The sequence below is a fragment of the Natrix helvetica genome (assembly GCF_964273705.1).
Source record: "Natrix helvetica genome assembly, chromosome: 2".
Taxonomy (NCBI): domain Eukaryota; kingdom Metazoa; phylum Chordata; class Lepidosauria; order Squamata; family Natricidae; genus Natrix; species Natrix helvetica.
The window spans coordinates 174,716,698-174,737,665 of NC_138552.1; the positions used below are offsets into that span (position 1 = coordinate 174,716,698).

The following is a 20,968-nucleotide window of genomic DNA, read 5'->3' on the forward strand; positions in this document are numbered from 1 at the left end:
AACACCAATACAAACCCACTTCCTGGAATAGACTGTTGAACTCCCTTGAGGAGCTCCACGGAAAGCTTCGGTCTATTTCTCTTTCCGGCGGCAGGATCGAAGCGACGCGTACCGGAACGGACCCTCTAGTTCGCTTCTACAGCTCTCTATGGTAAATTGGACTGGTCGGCTGGGCGGGCTTATTCGCTCGCCAATTGATTCCTTCTCTTGGCTACTATGGCGCCTCCGAAAGGTAAGCGAAGCGAGCCTCGGATCCTAACGCCTGATCCCGCTGGTGCTCGGATCGCAAAACCAGCTGCTGCGATCGACTCTGCTTTACCACTTGTGCAGAAAGAGAGAGATCCATTTCACTGGGGCTAATAGTTGGGCATCCCCACGTGCGGGTGGGGGATTCCATAAGGAAAAGGCAGAATTCTAAAGCTCCCCCTCCCGGAATGAAACTCGGTCTGATTAGAAGAAGAAAGTGGCTAGTTTAAATAAGGCGCAAGCAGACATCTATTTGTTGCCACCCATTCTGCTGTCTGTGGATAGCTGTTCCGTTGCACTATAACAGGTTTTCCCAACCAAAGCTTTTCAGGTGTATTGGACTTAAAAAAAATGCTGGCTGGGAATGATAGGTTTGGAAGTCCAACGGATGTGGTCCCATGTTGGGAAAATGGTCGGAGTGATTTTGGTTGGAGTATCTGGTACCTTAAGAGCCTTTAGGCAGAGAAAAATGCATGCCTTCCCGTCTGTATTGCTAAAATAAGTCTTGAGAGCTGTTGAGAGAATAGTGGAAATAATGCTTAATTTGTGCAAGTGATGTCCAGATCTAATGACTGCTTCTCCCATTCTTGTTTTCAGTCAAGTAAATGTTCTGTTGTCAAGTGTGTGACAAGTGATTTATTTTACATATGAATTGATCAGGCTGAAATAACAGAATAGCATAGGAACATAGTTTGGAAGCATATGAGCTAACTATGGAATGAAATTATATTTTGCTTACCAAATTAGATTTGATATTAGAAATTGTAGAAAATGAAGACAGTTTTCACAATGATCTGGACATGTGAAGAAAGTACACAAATTGTTCACTGAACTCAGTTTATTTTGAGAAAACTACAATATCTCTTGCTTTCAAATATTTGTGCCATGAGGGTCCCTAATTTAAATGTATTTCTCTGTATTTCTAATAGTTCCTTGTGGAAGTGGTTCACGTTTTACAGATTCATCCAGTTTTTGGCATGTTCATATGTAGGCTTAGTATATATACAGAAAATTTTTAGTTCACTAGAAGGTTGTTAATAATATGGTCATTAAAAAAAACACACCTGAATTGGCTTCATGAAGCATACTATAAATATGCAATGCTATTTTGAAGACAAAGCTAAATTATTATATGGTTACCGTTGTGTCTCTGCAATTTAATGTTTTAAATAGTTAAACGAGTCTTTCTCTTAATTTTATTTAATCACCTTGCCACGTTGGCACCATGTGTAACACTTTTGCATTCTGTCCTGGTAACAGAATAAACAACCCCTCCACTCCCCAATATTATGAAAAGTAAGTTTCCTTGTTACTACTCAAAGGAAGAAAAACTTTTAATAGTGCTGTTATCACCTGGTTGCTCTGAGTGATACTTGCATCTGCTGCAGAACTTAGCCTCGTGTGCCACATGTTGAGGCAAATGAGATCTTATCTTTAAAAGATGAGCATAAATTATATGATTGCACAGCGTAACCTGTAATACCTTGGGGGAATATTTACACAAGGTGGAACTCCCTTGAAAGAATAACTGTTTGAGCGACTGAATTTGGGAATGCAAAGCTGTATTAAAATAATGGTATAATTATCTATATATACACGGTGTTGTGGGAATACAAAAAACAACAACAACGTAGTAAAGCAAAGAATCCAAGGCAAACATCACTAGTCTTCCTTGATCATTAGAGATAGTACCAATTCTAAATCATTACCTGGAACTGGATGCTGTCAGGATTTCTAATTATTAATTTCTTTTTAAAAAAAAAGAATTTTATTGGTTTTAAAACATTTATGGGGAAAAGGTAAAAAGGTACATAGAAAATTTTGGTAGCTCCCATGCTAGTAGTAGAAATCCCTCCAAATCTCACAATTTTACAAGTTTAAAAATAACATATAAAGATAAGCATAAACAGAATTCTTACTTTGTATCAACCATGTGTTCAATCATCTCTTTCTTTGTCACTTTCTAGTATATCAACAATTACAATAATATTTCAAATACATTTATTTTTGTGTCCTGAGCCTTTTCGATGTTGCTCCCTCCTCCCTGTCCCCAGGTGGAGCCGTAGCCCCCCCCCTCCCCATGTCTTGTACATTGCTGCCTTTTCCCCCACCTCCGCTGTCTTTGTCCTCTAGGAGAGAAAAATATTTTTTAATAAAGGCTTCAGCCTTATCCACTGTCTTAATTCTGATTCTGCTTCCCTCCCAGAAAATCAACATTCCCTCTGACAATAACCATCTAAACCAAATTAATTATTAATTTCTTATATAATTATTAAAACAACATCTGTACAAAGAAATAAAATTCCAGATTATCCTATTTGAAAAATTGGGTAGAATTAGAGATATCTTTATGAAATGCTGTGCAATGAATATCCTCATGTTAATTACTAGAGACATGAGGAGAGCCAGTTGCACACAGCAGCTAGATGACCTTGGACCAGTCACTCTTTCTCAACTTGGGAAGGAGACAAGGGCAAGCCACTTCTGAAAAACTGCAGTTCGGGCAGTTGCCAGAGTTGCCAAAAACTAATTCAGACAGTTGCCAGAGTCAACAATTACTTAAACTCACCCCCATCCCAAAGACATGAAGATGTGAGGCTTTTTGCTCCAGGACAGCTCACTTTTACTCACCTTCTTGTTTTAGGTTGGTTGGCATAGAAGTAATAGTGAAGCACAAAATTGAATCTCTCCCAAATAGGCTGTTTAGGTGGGAGATGCTTTGGTAATGATCATGAAAAGAAATAGTGGTTGACATATGGAAAAGTTGTTGCAGTGCACACTGTGAAACAGACCTGACCAACCTGACCAATTGTTATATATAGTGCCTGTGAAGATTTGTGTATCACTCTGTAATGCAGTATTTCTGAATCCTGGCAGTGTTCAATTTCCAGAATTCCTCAGCCAACCGTGGAAGTTTAAATTTGCACATCTTAAGATTGCCAAGTTTCAGAAACTCTGCTCTAATGGTTATCAGATATTCCTCTGATATTCCTCTGTGGACAACCAGCTGTCATTGTTGGGGTACCTAGAATTAATTCATATTCATTCTCTCTCTCTCTCTCTGTATCTCTTTCTCTGTAGCTCTCTCTCTCTGTCTCATCAGGATGATTCATGTGAACTTATTTGTGACTGTTGAAGGTGGTGTTTTAATTCTTATATTTCAAAGAAGGATCCTTTTGCTTTTTCAGAAAATGTCAGCCTACTTTTTAAATTGTACTGCTTGACGGTGATGACCTTAGTGGCTGCAACATATACAGTTGCATTGCGGTATACAAGAACAACTGGAGCAGTTCTGTACTTTTCTTCTACAGCCGTTTGCATTACAGAAGTTATCAAATTATTCCTAAGTTTGGGCATTTTAGCAAAGTAAGTATGAATACTGGTGAGGATAGTCAGATTGCTCTTTTCTGATTTATTTTCTTTCTTTAAAAAAAACCCTCCCATAGTTCCTTTTATGATTCATATGTACTATATTAGATTTGCTTCCTTAAACATATTATTTTCCAAGCAAATAGAAACATTCCGGGTTGAGTTTTTGTTCTAGATTTTTTCTCTCCCAGCAGCTTAATAAATAGATGTCATCACTCAAATTACCTGTTCATTGTTCTGGCTAAAGACCAGGATGTTAGTATGAATTGAATTCTGAAACTTGAGTGGAAGTGATTTAGTGCAGGCATGATTTTTGGCAAACATCCAAAAAGATCCTGTATTCTTACAAGAGGGCATTTAAAGATTGGCAGTTTATTCATGCTGTTTGTCCTCAATTATGACTTTCTTAGAGCTTTTGAACAAGGCAAACTTAGAGTTCATGTAACCCAAAGAATCTGAAAACAGTCTCAACAAATTTATAACTTTCTGTCCTTATTTAGAGATACTTCAGAGCTGCTGCCTTGAATTTGCTGCATATTGTACTATGCTGCCTTTGTGGCATACATAGGCTGTTGGTCATGACAATATTTAGACAATAATTGTTCCCTTGCTTTGATATAATACCATCTGATGCTTAGATACATCGTACAAATGAACTCTCCTGCTTTTCTTCTTCTGTGTGTGCTGAGTTTCTTAAGAAGCCATAATTGAGGAGTCAGCATTGTACCCTCCAGGGATATACATAGGTCAGCAACTTAAATTACCCTCCTTTTTGTCATGACCACGATGGATGGAGATGATACAGTCTAAATGCATTTGGGAGGGCAATTAGTTGGAGAATGCTGGTGTAAAAGATTTATAATGAATTTTATTCATTCCTCAGTTTTATCAGCTATAAGAACCTGGTTCCTTCTCCACAGTCTATTCCCTGAAATTACTTTTTTTCCAATTGACTTAGGCACTGAGAGGAATCCTGAATGGGAAAGAAAAATGGCATTCAGATGGGGCTGGCGAAAGAATAGGCTCCACAACTGGCCATGTGTCCCTACTTCTCCTAAAATTGGGCATTTGGCATTGTTATCAAGAGAGAAATGTTCTGACACCAAGTCTTAATTATCTCTGAAAAGTTTGGGTTGTTCTGAAATCAGAGTTTCAATAAGTATAGTTTTCTAAATATCAAGACGCCTTGCATGTTTGCCGCCCTAAGTTACTTATAAAATAGGAAAAGCAGGATAAAAATCTAACAAATGTAATAAATAAATAAAAATAAAACCTTGCTTCTTAGGGCATTATGTTTTTTCTTATGTGTGAAAAAGGGAGTGAGTGGTAGCTCTCCTGCCCTTCCCCCACCCTTTCCTGCACAGATAATCAAACTATACATGAAGGAGCACCAGCAAATATGGGGCCACCATAATGGATGATAATGGGAAAGATGTTTAAGGGCAGGGAAGACCTATTCAGAATTACTGTAGGCCAATCCAAGTCGTCAGACAGGACAGATTAAAGAAGTGTCATGTCCTTTTGCGCTTTCTTAGGAATCATCTGCTTAATAAGTGCATGTTAGCAAAGTGGAATTCTATCAAGCTCATCTCAGATAGAACTGTTTTCACTGAAACTGCTGGGAAACAACTTTGGCAAAGGGGAAAGTTCTGAGCACAGACCTCTCCGATGGCCTCTTTCTGGTCAAAGACCGAAATAGACTGACTTTGAACCTACATAATGCCTGTACCTCTCTACTATAAGAAGTGGCGATCCTGACTTCCTCTAAGCCAGGGGTGTCTAAACTTGGCAACTTTAAGACTTGTGGACTTCAACTCCCAGAATTCAGCAGAGCTGGCTGGGGAATTCTGGGAGTTGAAGTCCACAAGTCTTAAAGTTGCCAAGTTTGGACACCCCTGCTCTAAGCACTATGGTGAGCTAATGCTGCCTTTCACTGACTAGCAAGACATTATTAAGAGATTATTAAGATCATCCACCTGATTCCACACAGCTGTTCTTCATGAATAGACCAACTGCTGTTTTTAGAGCTGGCTTATGAGTGCAGTTTTTTTCTGCTTGTATTTTTTGTAGTTTGTATTCACTTCTGTCCATTTATAATTCTTAATAGAATTATTTGGGGAAAAAAGAAGTAGTAGTAGTCCTATTTCTCCTAAAATATTTTCCTTTTTTATTTTCCTCAGGGAGACTGGAAGCCTGGGTAAATTGTCAATGTCTTTGAAAGAAAATGTTTTAGGCAGTCCTAAAGAATTATTGAAATTAAGTGTTCCTTCGGTTGTGTATGCTGTTCAGAATAATATGGCCTTCCTGGCTCTCAGCAATTTGGATGCCGCAGTTTATCAGGTAACTTGTGATTGATGTTCTAAAGTTGAATCCTTTGCCATGTCAGCCTGTTGTGGCCCAGCAGCGGCCGGCTGAGCTGTTGGTGGACTCTGACAGCTCAGACCCTTATGAGACTGCTCTGGAGGATGAGGAAGACTCTGGAGGGTGTTTGGAGTCAGAGCAGGAACTAGGGAGGCCTGTTGGCCACCAGGTGGCATCTGAGTCAGGGAGCAGTGAGGAGGAACAGAGGGAGGTTGTCCCTGATGGGCGTATGCGTAGAATTGATAGGAGAAAGGAACAGCTGTGGAGAAAACATCATAGAAGGAAGTAAGGACAGCTGGCTAAGGGTGTGGCCCCTCATAAAGAGTTTATAGGTGGAACGACGGGGGGGGGGGAATCTTTGCAGAAAACAACAGTCCATTATACGAGCCGTTGAGAAAGCATTCCGTAAGTTTAATCTTGGGTTCTTGAAGATAGCTTTCTAGGCTCCTAGCCAAGGGATGGCTTTATCTATGTAATTAGTCATGGCAGACAGCCAAGCCTGTGTCTGCATATTCATTGGAATCACGGGACAGAACACAGCCAGAAGCAGTTGTTCACACATATGTTGGCGTCCCAAAAGTGCTTTTCCAAAAGGCAACTGGACTTTTTTTTTGTTTTTCCTTGAAGACGTTTCGCTTCTCATCCAAGAAATGAAACGTACTGTCCTAAAACTGAAGAAGCTTCTTGGATGAGAAGCGAAACATCTTCAAGGAAAAACAAAGTTCAGTTGCCTTTTGGAAAAGCACTTTTGGGACAACCATGACCTGGATGACTGAAAATCTCCTTAGATACACATGTGGGTGTTTTTCAGTCAATGGTTGCAATGTCTAAAACAGTGATGTTGAACCTGTTTCTGATGGTGTGCCAAAATTATTGCACATGTGCTATTGTGCACGGCAATTCAATCCTCCCCACTCACCTGCACGTGCATGCAGGACAACCCCCCCCCCCCCTGACACACATAAATGCACGCAGGATCCCTTACCAGGCTCCGGAGGCTTTCCTGAATCCTGGGGAAGATGAAAAATGACCCCAACGAGCCAACCGGAAGTTCGGGAACAAACTTCTGATTTGCCCGTTGGTGCTGTTTTTCGCCCTTTTCACTCTGGAGGCTTTCCTGAAGCCTGGGGAGGGCAAAAACGGCCTTGCCCAGCCCCCTGGAAGGCTGAAAATTATCTGGACGACATCTGGTACACAAGGACAAGGAACAGCAGTGCTACTGGAAGAAGGGTGGTATTATACTTCAACAATTTTTCAGTAAAAATAGTGTACCCTTTTAGCCATATGCTTCCGAAGGAAAAGTCAAGAAAGAAAGATAATAGAAATCTTCCATAAGTGCTTTAGGTCCTCCATAATTGTGCGAATTTTTGATGTTGTAGGGAGCGAAGTTGGTAACTCAATGGGTTGTTTCAACCGTTTCATTACTGAACAATAACAGGGAAAATACAAAACGTTGGAATGTGGGGAAGCAAATGATTAGATTTGCTACCTGGCATTCAGTGCCATATGCAAAATTAAAGATGACCTGGGTGTGCAATTTTGATTGATGACAACTATATTTGGCATAGAAGTAGAATGCTGCAAAGCACGTTGCAAAGAGGTGACACTGCAACAGTAACAGTTGATATAATGGGTCCCTTACTGGTAATCAAAACAATTACATTTAACCATATGCTATTAGCATTAGTCTGCGTATCATTTGAATGACACAATAATCCCTTTTTCCTTACTTGTCTCTACATTAAAAAAAATATTTTTGGAAGACTTTTCGGTGCCCTGTAGATGGGATGATGCATCTCTGAAATAAGACATGTCTTAAACCCAATGGTTTAGGTGACATACCAGCTGAAAATCCCCTGCACAGCCTTATGTACTGTCCTGATGCTGAACCGTAGCCTTAGTCGATTGCAGTGGTTCTCCGTGTTTATGCTGTGTGGTGGAGTCACGCTGGTGCAGTGGAAACCAGCTCAGGCTACTAAAGTTCAGGTAAGCTTTCTCCCTTAAATTTCATTTTTTGTTATTGGGAAAAAAAAAGGTGACTTGTACAAAGAACAGCAGTTTTTTAGGGAACAATGAGCTGGAAACCTGTGTTCCATGGTTGAATGTTTAACGGAAGTGCACATGCGTCAAATCATAGTTTCTGCTTTAATATTTAAACATGGGTAAGGTTTTTTTTTGGGGTGCTCCTAGGACAGGGGTGTCAAACTTGCGGCCCTGCTGGCCACGCCCACCCCTGGTTTAGCAAAGGGGGAAAACACCCGCTGGCCACGCCCACCCCTGGTTTAACAAAGGGGGAAAACATCACCCACTGGCCACCCCCACCCCTGGTTTAGCAAAGGGGGAAAACATCACCCGCTGGCCACGCCCACCCCTGGTTTAGCAAAGGGGGAAAACACCCGCTGGCCACGCCCACCCCTGGTTTAACAAAGGGGGAAAACATCACCCACTGGCCACCCCCACCCCTGGTTTAGCAAAGGGGGAAAACATCACCCGCTGGCCACGCCCACCCCTGGTTTAGCAAAGGGGGAAAACATCACCCGCTGGCCATGCCCACCCCTGGTTTAGCAAAGGAGGGAAACATTACCCATTGGCCACGCCCACCCCTGGTTTAGCAAAGGGGGAAAACATCACCCGCTGGCCACCCCCACCCCTGGTTTAGCATTACCCGTTGGCCACACCCACCCTTGGTTTAGCAAAGGGGGGAAACATCACCCGCTGGCCATGCCCACTCCTGGTTTAGCAAAGGGGGAAAACATCACCTGATGGCCATGCCCACCCCTGGTTTAGCAAAGGGGGAAAACATCACCCGCTGGCCACGCCTATCCCTGGTTTAGCAAAGGGGGAAAACACCATGATACGTTACATGACAATGTGGCACCATGAATTTGACACCCCTGTCCTAGGACGAGAGCACGCCACCTTTTCTCAGTAGAGGCGAGCTATCCCCTGCCACAATTGTTACGGGGGCTGAAATGAGGAAAGAGTGATTTCAGAACTTCCAGGAAGTTCTTATATTACTCTCTGTAGCAATTATTATTCCTTTCTGTCCTCCCTCTTTTTGCCTCCATCGTTTCCTCCTTTCTGACTCTCTTTTGCAAGAAAGCGATAAGTGTGAACCAATAGCAAAAGCTTCTGAATTTAGCTTAAGAGTCTAATGAAATAACTTAATCCCAATGCACCCAAAGGTTTCCAATTCCTGTCTGGGATCATAATAAGCTACTTTATGTGTTACATAAATGCAAAATGAGATCTGATGGGGGAAAAAACCCCAATTTTGTACATACTTACTTGGCAATTGGATTCGTTGAATATAATGGGACTTGAGTAAGATCTACAAAAAAATATCTTCACATCCACTCTCTATCCAAAATAGCCAATATTTTCATCCAGAATCAGTTTTACAAATGTGTTCTCTATTACTTCTTTAACAGAATTCAGTTAATCCTTCAAAAACACTGACTGTGTTCTTTGGAAGATAGATTATAGGTAAATGAAATGTTACCTATTTGTCTAATGGTAATGCAAATGGCAATAGCCAAAGGACCTAAAGAACAGCAAACCTTACAAAAATAGAAATAAGGTACCTGTGTGCAGTGGTTGAGGTGATTCCCTCCTTTAGTCCAGAAGGATTGGGCACTTGATTTTGTTTTCTTGAGATTATATATTTGCAGCATATCAAATGTTGCAGTTCAACTCATAGGCAAACAGTACAGGGTGGCCCAAATCTGTTCTGGCTTAATAAATTGGAGTCCTAAGTTTTGAGAAGTAGATGTTGCCAATGGAGGAGAAATAAATTAATGTTCTTCTTTATTACATCTTTAGGTGGAACAGAATCCACTGCTAGGATTTGGAGCGATAGCAATCGCTGTTCTTTGTTCAGGATTTGCAGGTAATAATAAAACACAGAACATTAAGCATGGTATTGGCTTCTCTGATCACTCTTGCTTCCTATTTCATACTAGTGCTGTTGCTTAACAGTCATTGGAACTTGAATTTTCACTGCTCAGCAACCAGGTTTTAATATGCAATGTCACATAATCGCATTGCTTAGCGATGACAATCCTGGGAGTTTCCATTGCTATTAGGGTCATTAAGTGAGGACTTCAAATGACCAGGACTTGTAACTTCTTCTTGCCAGTTTCAGTATGCAACTCAATGGAGAAGGCAGTAGAGAATGTCTCCCACTCCCATTGCTCTCTCCCCTAAGGAACCATCTATGCATCCTACTGCACTCACACCCTTTTGCAGTGCACAGACCCCACCTGCTGGCACCTGCACTATGTGGCAATACTCAGCCATATGCTTGGTTGCAGTCATGCATGACAGTGCCTACTGTACACTCTGATAGATTTGTATGGTGGTGATCATCCATGTGCTTTCTATTTGTGGCATGTGGCAGTGCTCAGTCCATGCCTGACTGCACATGTGTCGCATGGCTGCGACCACCTGCATGCCCTGATGCACTTGCCCCACCCAGCCCACTTGTGCTCCATAGCTCTGACCTGCCTACTGCAAGCTGCCTTAAGGAAAGTCTTGTGTTGACAGGGACTTGCAACTTCCTGCCAGCTTCACCATTGACTTTACTTGTTGGAAATTGTAGTCATATGACCACAGGGTGCTGCAGATGTTCATAAATATGAGCCAAGCACATGAAATATGATGGGATGCAGCAGATGTAGTTTTGAGGACAGGTCATAACTTTTGGGAATTTGTTGTAAACTTGAACGGTGGTTGAGCAAGAACTATCTGTACTGATTCCCCCCCAAGTCTGTGCACTTGTTTGCAAAATTTGAAAAAATACAAAGCCTAGGAAGTTTACCTTGCAGTTCGCTAGCTTGGGATGTAGAAATGCATCAAATATTTCTACATCAATGTCATTGATGCAAATATTTGATGTATTTCTATACTGTCCATTGTGGAAGTTATGATTCAGCTAGGCTTCTTATTTTGGCTGTCAGAAAGTTAATGCTTTCAGAAAAACCTATGGACCTCCTGCCTTTGGCATTTAGCCATAAAAGGCTAACAATCCTATTCATCTTTAAAATTGATTGATTGACGTGCTTCTTTTCCAAGGTAACTTGCTGATCTTTTGCTACTTTCCTTTCAGGAGTGTATTTTGAGAAAGTGCTAAAAAGCTCTGATACATCTTTATGGGTGAGGAACATCCAGATGTATCTCTCTGGAATTGCAGTGACATTGCTTGGAGTCTACACAGCCGAAGGAGCCCAAGTACTGGAGAAAGGATTTTTTTATGGCTATACGCCATATGTCTGGTTTGTCATCTGTAAGTACTGGCTTTAAATTGTAATTGTTACAAAGTGTTAATAGTTTGTGATGTGTTTGTAGTAATGCTACCGTGTTTTCCCCAAAATAAGACCCTGTCTTATATTTTCTTTGTCACCAAAAAGGCACAAGGTTTTATTTGAGGGGGAGGGGGAGCCATCCACTGGCTCACCTCGCTTGCCTGTGTCGCCCCCGGCCTCCTTTTCGTTGTCAGAGGCCCTCAGGAAGTTTTTCAGCTTCGGATAGTTGCAGCCAAGCTTTGCATACCTGCCCATTTCTTCTGCAGCCAGCAAGTCTTTCCCGAAGGCCTCTCTAGCCGATAACAGAGCTCCGGATCGATCTGGAGCTCTGTTATAGGCTAGAGAGGCCTTCAGGAAAGGCCTTTAGGAAAGGCCCCTCTAGTCAATAACAGCTCCGGATCTATCCAGAGCTCTGTTATCGGCTAGAGAGGGTTCAGGAAAGGCCTCTGTAGCCGATAACAGCGCTCCGGATTGATCCAGAGCTTTGTTATCCCACTAGAGAGGCCCTTTAGAAAATGCCTCTGTAGCCGATAACAGCTCCTGATCCGGAGCTCCGTTTTCGGCTCGAGAAGCTTCAGGAAAGGCCTTTAGGAAAGGCCTCTGTAGCCAATAACAGAGCTCTGGATTGATCTGGAGCTCTGTTATCGGCTACAGAGGCTTCAGGAAAGGCGTTTAGGCACAGAGTGTTGCGGGAGGTCGGGGAGACCAAAAATGGGGGGGGGGCTCAAGAGGGCCCTTTGTGACCAGCACAGGCCCTGCAGGCTGGTCCTTTGATATTTCCAGGCTGAATCCAGCCTGTGGGCCTTGAGTTTGACACCTCTGTTGTAAGCAAATGTGCAAAGAGGTGTAACCTTTTGAAAACAGGTACGTGCCTTTCAAAATCACACCAAAATGCCAAAATTCAACAGTCCTTTTTGGGGAAGATGGAAATAAAATTAAAAGCAGCTGCATTATACATTTGCAAAGCTCAAAGTCCAGTTTCTTATTAACTCTCCTAGTATTCATCAAAAGGCATATTTAAAAAAAAATTATTTATTCATGTGGGAATGATCTTGGCAGATAGAAGGCAGAGCCACAGACTAGGCAACAATCAGACAAGTGGCAGCTTAGCCTGCAGAAGAAATCAGGATCAGAAATAAGAAATATGTCTCAGAAAAGACCCTCTCAAAGTTCTTGGACTGTAAAGGCAAAAGTGTGGTGACTTTTAGACTTGCAAGATGCTGTTAAAATAATCTGACAATAAAAGTTGGAGCTAGTACTTCTGGATGTGCTTCTTTTCTGGACTATCTCGCAAAGCTGACATAAGCTCTATTTTAGTTCTGTTTCTGCCAGTTATCCTATCCTATTGTCTGTGGTGTATGGAGGCTAAGCAATAAAACAAAAAAGAAGCCTCCCCCCTCCCACCCATGCCAATCCATTGTTTAGATTCCATATCAGGTTGGGTGGTTATGGGGTAAATACCTATTATCAACTGCAATTATAATCTTCAGATGGTGGTACATACTACATCACCCAGGCATGTAATTGTGTTGACAAAACTGGTACTCAACAAGAAACTCTCTTGCTCATTCGTCCAAATAAATGCTGTAATAGTTCTTTCTACCATGTCAGAATTTATTGTCCTAACCGCATCTCTTTTTTTGTCCTAGTTCTTTCTAGTGTTGGGGGCCTCTATACTTCGGTTGTTGTTAAATATACAGACAACATTCTAAAAGGTTTTTCTGCAGCAGCAGCCATCGTCCTCTCGACGGTTGCATCAGTCATGCTCTTCGGTTTACAAATCAGTAAGTAGCCTTGGACTATTTTGCGTTTTCATTCAATCATTTATGATCCATAGTATCATGGGATAGGTTTCAATCAGTGATACATTTCCAACGTTACATGGTTTAAATTGCTGTTTATCTCCAGCTTTATTCTTCTGCTAGCACCATTTATTTATGCAGCTTCACAAAGAAACTAGTCAGATTATCTTGTCTTGAATTATTTTTTCAAAGGTAATCCCTTTTCATGTTCAAACATTTTGTCTTTATAATGTATTTGTTATCATATTTCATTGATTCCACTGAAAAATATTTTTCTGTAAGATTGTTATGAAATGACAAGAGTTATAATACAATAGCAGAGTTGGAAGGGACCTTGGAGGTCTTCTAGTCCAACCCCCTGCCTAGGCAGGAAACCTTATACCGTTCCAGACAAATGGCTATCCAACATCTTCTTAAAGACTTCCAGTGTTGGGGCATTCACAACTTCTGGAGGCAAGCTGTTCCACTGATTAATTGTTCTAACTGTTAGGAAATTTCTCCTCAGTTCTAAGTTGCTTCTCTCTTGATTAGTTTCCACCCATTGCTTCTTGTTTTGCCCTCAGTTGCTTTGGAGAATAGTTTGACTCCCTCTTCTTTGTGGCAGCCCCTGAGATATTGGGGGTGTGTTGTTGTTTCTCATACAGATAGTCCTTGTTTAGCAATCACAATTGGGACCAACAACTCTGTTACTAAGGGAAGCAGATTCTAAGTAGGAAATTAGATGACCATGCATTCCTTTTCCCCCCTTTGGAATGCTCACCCTGGTATTGGGATAATTAACCAGAAGAGAATTCATGTTTAGATTTACATTCATTGGCAAGGAAGAGATTACAAGAGAGTTAGCAGGCACACAATGGGGAATACGGATTGAAAGCAATGCATTGGTGCCCGCAGGCATGAGCATGTTGTGCAAACAGCTCAGTTCAGTCCCTATTGTGTGCTTGCCTGCTCTCTTGTAATCCCTTCCTCTCCAATCTCTACTCTGCAAGGGAGGAGAAAAAGAATAACAACAGGTTAGGCACAGGACAACATTTACTGACTGCAGTGGTGATCACATAAACTGATGGATGCTGCAAACGTCATAAATGTGGGCGTTGGCCATGACATTATTTTTTCAGCGCCATCATAATTTTGAATGGTCACTGAATGAGGCAGTTGTTAAACAAGGACTACCTGTATAAGTAAGCTGAATCTTAATCTTGCAGTCATGAAGTGAAGGTGAATGTGAAGAATTTTTCAATCTTCTTAAGGTCTCAGTCATACTTAAATTTAAGATGAAGTTGGCACTTAACAGTGGTACTTTGGTGCTTGTCTTTTATTGGTTCTGGGAGGCGCAACGAATATTAAAAAGGACAAGTAGTAAACAAACCGTGTGACTTACCACATGACCCTGTTTCAGCCGGGAAGGACTTCCTGTCCCTTTTCCTATGCCAGCGACCTTCCCAGCATGGTTGATTTCCTGTCTGCCCTCTGTGGCTATCCCCTGCTTCCTTTTTCAGGGACCTTCCCTGCCTCCCACTTCCTTTTTCAGTGTGTCAGGTACTAAATGATGAGTACTGGGACAACATTTTTATGTCAAAATGCTTTGAGTATCATATTTGATGAGCTTTGAAGCAGTCGAGTATTGAGGTACCCCTGTATTTAATAATATAATGCCTGTCCCAGAGAAGCTGTAAAATGGAAGTAGATTGTAGCAAGATACGAAAACTACTTTCCAGCAGTGAAACACAACCAAAAAAACATTTGGAGAATTCATAATCTAAAGCTGCAAACCAGACTTTTTATTTCCAGTGATGAGGCTGTGATCAGCACACTTTGAACGGTGCATTTTCTTTTTCCCTTCCAGCTATAACTTTCTCTCTGGGCGCACTGCTTGTCTGTGTTTCAATATATCTGTATGGATTGCCTCGACAAGATACAACAAAAATCCAGCCAGCAGAAACAAAAACGTCAAAAGGGAATTTTACTAATGTGTGACGTCTGCCTTCATGAAGAATAGAAAAGGAAATACAAAATAAAAGAGACAGTTTGTATGTCTGTCCCCGCCCCGGATTTTCTTTTTGAATGAAAGCCTTCAATTCTTCATGGAAAGCTTCTGATGGGACCGAAAATGAAGCCGGTTATTCATTGGGTAAAAATCGACACTGAAGGAAGATTCTTCGCTAATCTGTAGAATCTCACTTTTCCTTATAAACTTTGGTCTTTTGCTATTGAAGATGCCTTGGTGGAAAAGAAGGAATGGAAGGCACCCTTACACGTAAATAGGGAGATGGTCATGGAATTTCCTCCTGTGTTGTAACATTTTATGTAGGCTTTGTTGCCAGAAATGCTTGTGGTTGCAAGGAAAGGATAATTCAAATTTAAAAGTCTTTTTCTCCATGGATACCTGACATGAAGATCTAGCCAAATGCTACACTCCTTTAACCATCAAAATCATGGTTGTAATAGGAAAAACACAGTTTTGAGACAGAAGAATGCTGTTGCTGGAGCTTTAAAACTGAAAATGGTAATTTATTTTTTAATATCCCCAGGATTGCTACTTTTTGAAAAACCACAAGGAAGAAAAAAAAATACTGTGATTTCTTTTAAGAATTTTCTATTATAAAAGGGAAGGAGATAGAGCACTGTACATACATTTACTCCTGCATTGAATTAACTGGTAAATACATACATACCTTCTTGTGCAGTATGGCTTGTGTGTGCACTGTTACAGTTTGTTTGTTTTTTTAAAAAGATATTTGATTAAATACATTTTAGAGAAAGGGAACACACCCAATTGATTAAATATCATTTAGGTTTATATTTACTGATTTTTCTCAACTCACTTTTCTTACTGGAATCGTTGAGAGGTAAACATTTTTAAAGCTTTTCTAAAAACGTTTTAAGAAATTAAAATGCATTATTTCTGTAAATGGAGTTGTTACAGAGGGAACCAATCAAACTAAGGCTTATAATTAGAGTCTGATAAATCAGATGTCAAGAAGTGATTTTCAACCTTAAAGCCAGCAAGTGTAACTACTTCCAATTTTGTCATGAACACAGCTTAAGAGGTTTTTTTTTTAAAGGCTGTCTGACTCTAAATGAAATGATTGGCCTTACTTTGCCCAGAATTTGGAGGAAGTCATTGTGATATTGTAAAAGTGCCCCACCCAACTTTTGGGGAGGGAAGGGAAAATCTTAAGGCAAAACCTTCGGGCAACAACTGAATATGAAAGGGGGGGAAAAGTAACATGGAAGATAGATTTGAATACCACCTGCTGAAGCTGTATTCAGGTAGTCCTCAACGTATAACCATTTGTTTAATGACTGTTCAAAGATACAGTGGCACTGAGAAAAGTGACATGATTGTTCATTGCAGCATCCCTGTGGTCCACATGATCAAAATTTGGAATGCTTAGCAACTGGCATGTATTTATGACGGTTGCCGTGTCCCGTGGTCATGTGATCACATCTTGCTGACCTCTTGACAAGCAAAGTCAGTGGGGAAGCCAGATTCACTTAACAACCATGCTACTAGCTTAACAAATGCAGTGATTCACTTAACAATTGTGGCAAAGAAGGTCAGGAAATGGTGCAAACCCCACTTAACCCACTCTTGCTTAGCAATGGAAATTTTAGGCTCAGTTGTGACCGTAAGTCAAGGACTACCTGTAGTTATTTATAGGGCATTTGGAAGAAAAAGGACAACAGAACATGGGAATAAGTGCAGACAAACCAAATGTGGAAGCCCTGTTTGCAGAGATTACTGGGAGAAAATACCGGTAAGTAGAAGTTACTATCATTAGCAATTACTCTCCACAGAGAAGAAACTTCATAGTAAACCTTTTATTTGTTCTGCAGCTCTGTACTTTTTTCTGTATTGTCGTAAGAAAAAGTACAATGGTAAACTTGAAAGCGGTTGCTTTATTTTTACAGTGGAAATAGAATGGAGGCATTTTTTCTGGGAATAGAGGTAGCTCAGTTTCGCAGGACACACCTCGCAATCAGATTCTTTTGGGGAGATTAGTATCGAGGTTTTCTATAAACGTTTCACCCTGCATCTCCATGTAGGCCTCTTTTACAGATCGGTGGGGCAGGGGAGAGAGGGGTGGTTCCATGCAAGCACTCATGCGCAACTCCATTTGTGCAACCGGCATTCACGCGCAACTACCGGTCACAGAAATGGAGCACACGTCCACATGCTCGCCCACTGCTTGTGCAGTTGCAAACAGCTCACAGCCCACTAGTGGGCAGCGACCCAGAGGTTAGGGACCTCCACCCTATACCATTTCAGACAAGTGGCTGTCCAGTCTCCTCTTAAAAGCGCCAGTGATGGAGCATCCACAACTTCTGGAGCCATGCCGTTCCACTAATTACCGTATTTTTCAGAGTATAAGACGTACCAAGGTTTTGAAGAGGCAAATTTAAAAAAAAGTAGGTAGGTAGATAGAGGGAGAGATAGGGAGGGAGAGAGAGAAATACAGTAGGTAAGTTAGGGGAGAGAGAGTAGTTAGGTAGGTAAGTAGATAAAGGGATAAAGAGAGAGAAATAGAGAGAGATAGAGGGTGGGTAGGTAGGTAGGTAGAGAGAAATAGAGAGAAATACAGCAGATAGGTAGGGAGAGAGAGAGTAGGTAGGTTGGTAGGTAGAGGGAGAGAGAGAGAAATATAGTAGATAGGGAGAGAGGGTAGGTAGGTAGATTAAGGGATAGAGAGAGAAATAGAGATAGAGAAATACAATATGTAGGTAGGGAGTGTTGTGTAAGTAGGTAGGGAGAGGGATAGAGGGAGAGAGAAATAGAGATAGAAATATAGTAGATAGGTAGGTGTTTCTGCTAGTACAGCACTTGATCAATGTAATTCTCATCAATCAATTAAAGAGCTTTCCAAAAGGGGGGAAAAAGTGTTTGCACTCTGCAAACCTCCCCAAAATGGCTTGCTTTTCATGAAAACGTCAAGGTTACCTTGCAATGAACCTCTCTTCTGAACCATTGCAGGAGCCAACCTGATTTGTCCCTTGGTGTTGATTTCCCAAAGCCTGGAAGATCCAGTTATATGCAGGAAGCACTGCTTGGTATAGCATAATAAATATTTCTCGTCTGTATTTTTGAAGGGACACAATACCCCAAAGCTGTAAGGCACAGTCTTTGAGGATCAGGATGTATACAAGAGTTGACGTTCTCAATAGTGAGGAGTAGGAGCTATATGGTCCTATAGCCATGATGGCAAACTTGTGGCCCGCGGAGCCATTGCCCAGGTCGTTCCACTGCGCATGCGCGCATGCCTCCTGCTGGCCAGCGGATTTTTGAGTCTCTGCTGGGCGATGCGTGGGGATGGAGGGTCACGCACATATGCGCGTGGGGTGGGGCTGCAGTAAGCATTGAATTAGGGGTCGGCACACGTGCATGCTATCGCTTTCGGCACCCGAGGGACAAAAGGTTTGCCATCACTGTCCTACAGATGCCCCCACCCACCACTGTCTAGGGTAGCCAGGCTGCTGTAACATTCATCCCAATATTGGAATGTGCTTGCCTTGTTAGTCCTAGTTGGTATCTAAAAGAAAACAGGAGGAGGAAGTGTAAGTATGTTCACTGCCTTGAGCTATTTATAAAAATAGTAAAGTAGGTTAAACAAAAATCTAAAAAGTAAGTTAGTTTTAAAACATGGCATTCCTTAATAAAACATCAGATTGCAATGGCCTACTGTGCAAATGTACAGGTAATCACAGAGGGTGCGCTTTAAAATTTTTTTACTGGGAGAGGCTGGTGATTTTCCTTGGGGCATAGCAGCTTCATATTTCTTAAAGTCTGAAAAGTTTTAAAGGCAGATGAAGCGCCAGGTAAGGACTGCATCCACAGGATTTCCATAACTCATAATGGCAAAATAGCTTTTAGAAATAAATATACCACATATATTTAAAAAAATGCCCGCATTTCAAGCCAAGTGCATATGAGGAACAAAAGGGAAAAAAACCCACACTCCACAGGTCTTAATATTCTCATAATGACAAAGCTTTTGTATTGCAAAAGTACAAAATGGGATTTAATTTTTAAAGCACTATTATTTGAGGCCAATTGCACAGCTGCTGAAATTTCCAAGTGGTTCTCAGAGCAGGTCAAAGCCATAGTCCTACAGCCTGGCCCACCCATGGTGCATCTACAGCCATTTAATTCAAATACCAATAAAACCTGGAACTGGCTTTAGAAAAGAAAAATTCATGTCACGGGGGCTTCCGAACATTTCCATTACTTTGGAAAGACCACGAAGTCCATGTCAGAGATCAGATAATCTTCATAAGCGATACACAGGAAAAGCATCAAGGAAATTGCCCCATTACATTTTATCTACAGGTGTGATTCCTAGAAGCTTCATTCCATTGGCTAGAACAGACCGAGCAGCGTGAAAAAGGCAGAGCCTTGCCTGAAAAAGAAAGAAAAAAGAAAAGAAAAAAAAGGGGGGGAAGATATAGAAGAAGAAATGGATTTTTTTGTCATTTGCTTCTTATGAAAGCAGCTTCTTATTCATGCCCCCTCCCCCCTGCTCCATGCTAAGGTAGTATAAAACACTTTAAAATAAGAACTATAAAAATGCCCATTTGTATCAATTAAATTTGCAGCTTGATTGTTGTGAGGATCTACTATTTTTAGTTCCTCCAGAGTCTCGTCCCACTTCCCCACAGGAGACCCTGGCCATCAGCACAAAACAGATTTTGTATACATTATTTGGTCAATGGAACTTTCCCACTTTATTGATGCAAGTGGTTTCTTCTTCCGTGAGAAGAAAAGAATAACAGAGTTGGAAGGAACCTTATAGGTCATCTAGTCCAACTCCCTGCCATTCATTTATTCCTTTAACTCATATTCCACCCTTCAACAGCAACCTTTCCACCAGAGGTTTTTCTCCAGGTTTACTGCTTAGGGATAATAAATTACATTCAAACACCGAGAATTATTATATTGTAAGCTGGATCATGAGATGGATGGCATATAAATTTAATAAATAATAAAATAAAATTAATGTTACCTGAGCGAGTTCCAGAGGGCTGCCCTTCACAGGGAGATTTTTATGAGCTGCAGATACTAAATGGCTAAAACAGAAATACCAAGCCTCAGAACAACACTTTCCAGAAGAGAGCAATCCTAAACCAAGCAGCCACAAACAGTAGTGCTGATTTCTAAGTGAGCTACACATGCTTTAAGTTTCAGCTAGAATAAGAACATTTTTTTTGGCAAAACACAGCAAGAGCTATATGGAGCATATAGAACTGCCATTGTTAGCTAGAGGATGCTAATCCTTGTTTCTGGCCAAGGAGAAGAGTTGTTTGAGGGGGAAAAATCCACATTCATAACCTTTGTTCAAGCTCTACAATAGTTGCTGACCATCTGTGTTGAACATAAGGCAGGGGTGTCCAAACTTGGGAACTTTAAGACTTGTGGACTTCAACTCCCAGAATTCCCCAGCCAGCTATGCTGGCTGGGGAATTCTGGGAGTTGAAGGTCACAAGTCTTAAAGTTCCCAAGTTTGGACACCCCTGACATAAGGCCTGATTTGGCCTTTGTGTATTCTGCTGCAAAAGCCTTTCCCAACCTTCTAAATTCTAGCTATGTTAGGACAACTCCAAGAATTCCCAGTGGGCAGAAGCAATAAGATTTCCAGATATTATTGCCTTCACATTCTGGAGGACACAAGGTTGGGAAAGGCTGTGTTGACTCACTTTAAGTTGAATTTACCTTATATATTGGCTGCTTTCCTATAACTTGTAAAGCCAGCCCAGTTAAACATCTAGTGGTTACATATGCACAACCAATTGAATGATTAGTTTAAACCCTATTCGTGACTTGTGTAGCCTGGTTGGTTAGATTATAAGTCAATGTATTATGTAGAACATGGCTTAATTCACATATTTCTC

General features: G+C 41.2%; 2 protein-coding genes across 8 annotated transcripts in view; one reads left to right on the forward strand and one right to left on the reverse strand.

Annotated features, from left to right (window-relative positions):
* Positions 1-18,022, forward strand: SLC35A1 (solute carrier family 35 member A1). Its single transcript, XM_081941482.1, has 8 exons — positions 1-232; positions 3,435-3,612; positions 5,796-5,955; positions 7,810-7,962; positions 9,799-9,865; positions 11,084-11,260; positions 12,929-13,063; positions 14,928-18,022. Exons 1-8 carry the CDS (start codon positions 217-219, stop codon positions 15,056-15,058), a joined length of 1,017 nt encoding a protein of 338 aa, XP_081797608.1. The 5' UTR covers positions 1-216; the 3' UTR covers positions 15,059-18,022.
* RARS2 (arginyl-tRNA synthetase 2, mitochondrial) overlaps positions 16,965-20,968 on the reverse strand; it is a 27,519-nt gene continuing 23,515 nt past the window's right edge. For 4 of the 7 annotated variants that reach the window (XM_081941472.1, XM_081941473.1, XM_081941475.1 and 1 more), the window contains 2 exons: positions 20,083-20,146; positions 16,965-19,479 (listed from right to left, as the gene is read on the reverse strand). In XM_081941472.1, coding sequence (XP_081797598.1) covers positions 19,393-19,479; positions 20,083-20,146 — 151 coding nt within the window. In that variant the 3' untranslated portion in view covers positions 16,965-19,392. Of the gene's footprint in view, positions 19,480-20,082; positions 20,147-20,968 lie in introns of those variants that run through there. The other 3 variants (XR_014174384.1, XR_014174385.1, XR_014174386.1) reach the window with 3 other exon arrangements.

What these genes read in the sequence shown, in the direction of transcription:
- SLC35A1 (XM_081941482.1), top strand. An exon ending in TGGATGCCGCAGTTTATCAG is followed by an intron (nt 5,956 to 7,809) that starts GTAACTTGTGAT and finishes CCAATGGTTTAG; the next exon opens with GTGACATACCAGCTGAAAAT. An exon ending in TCTTTGTTCAGGATTTGCAG is followed by an intron (nt 9,866 to 11,083) that starts GTAATAATAAAA and finishes CTTTCCTTTCAG; the next exon opens with GAGTGTATTTTGAGAAAGTG.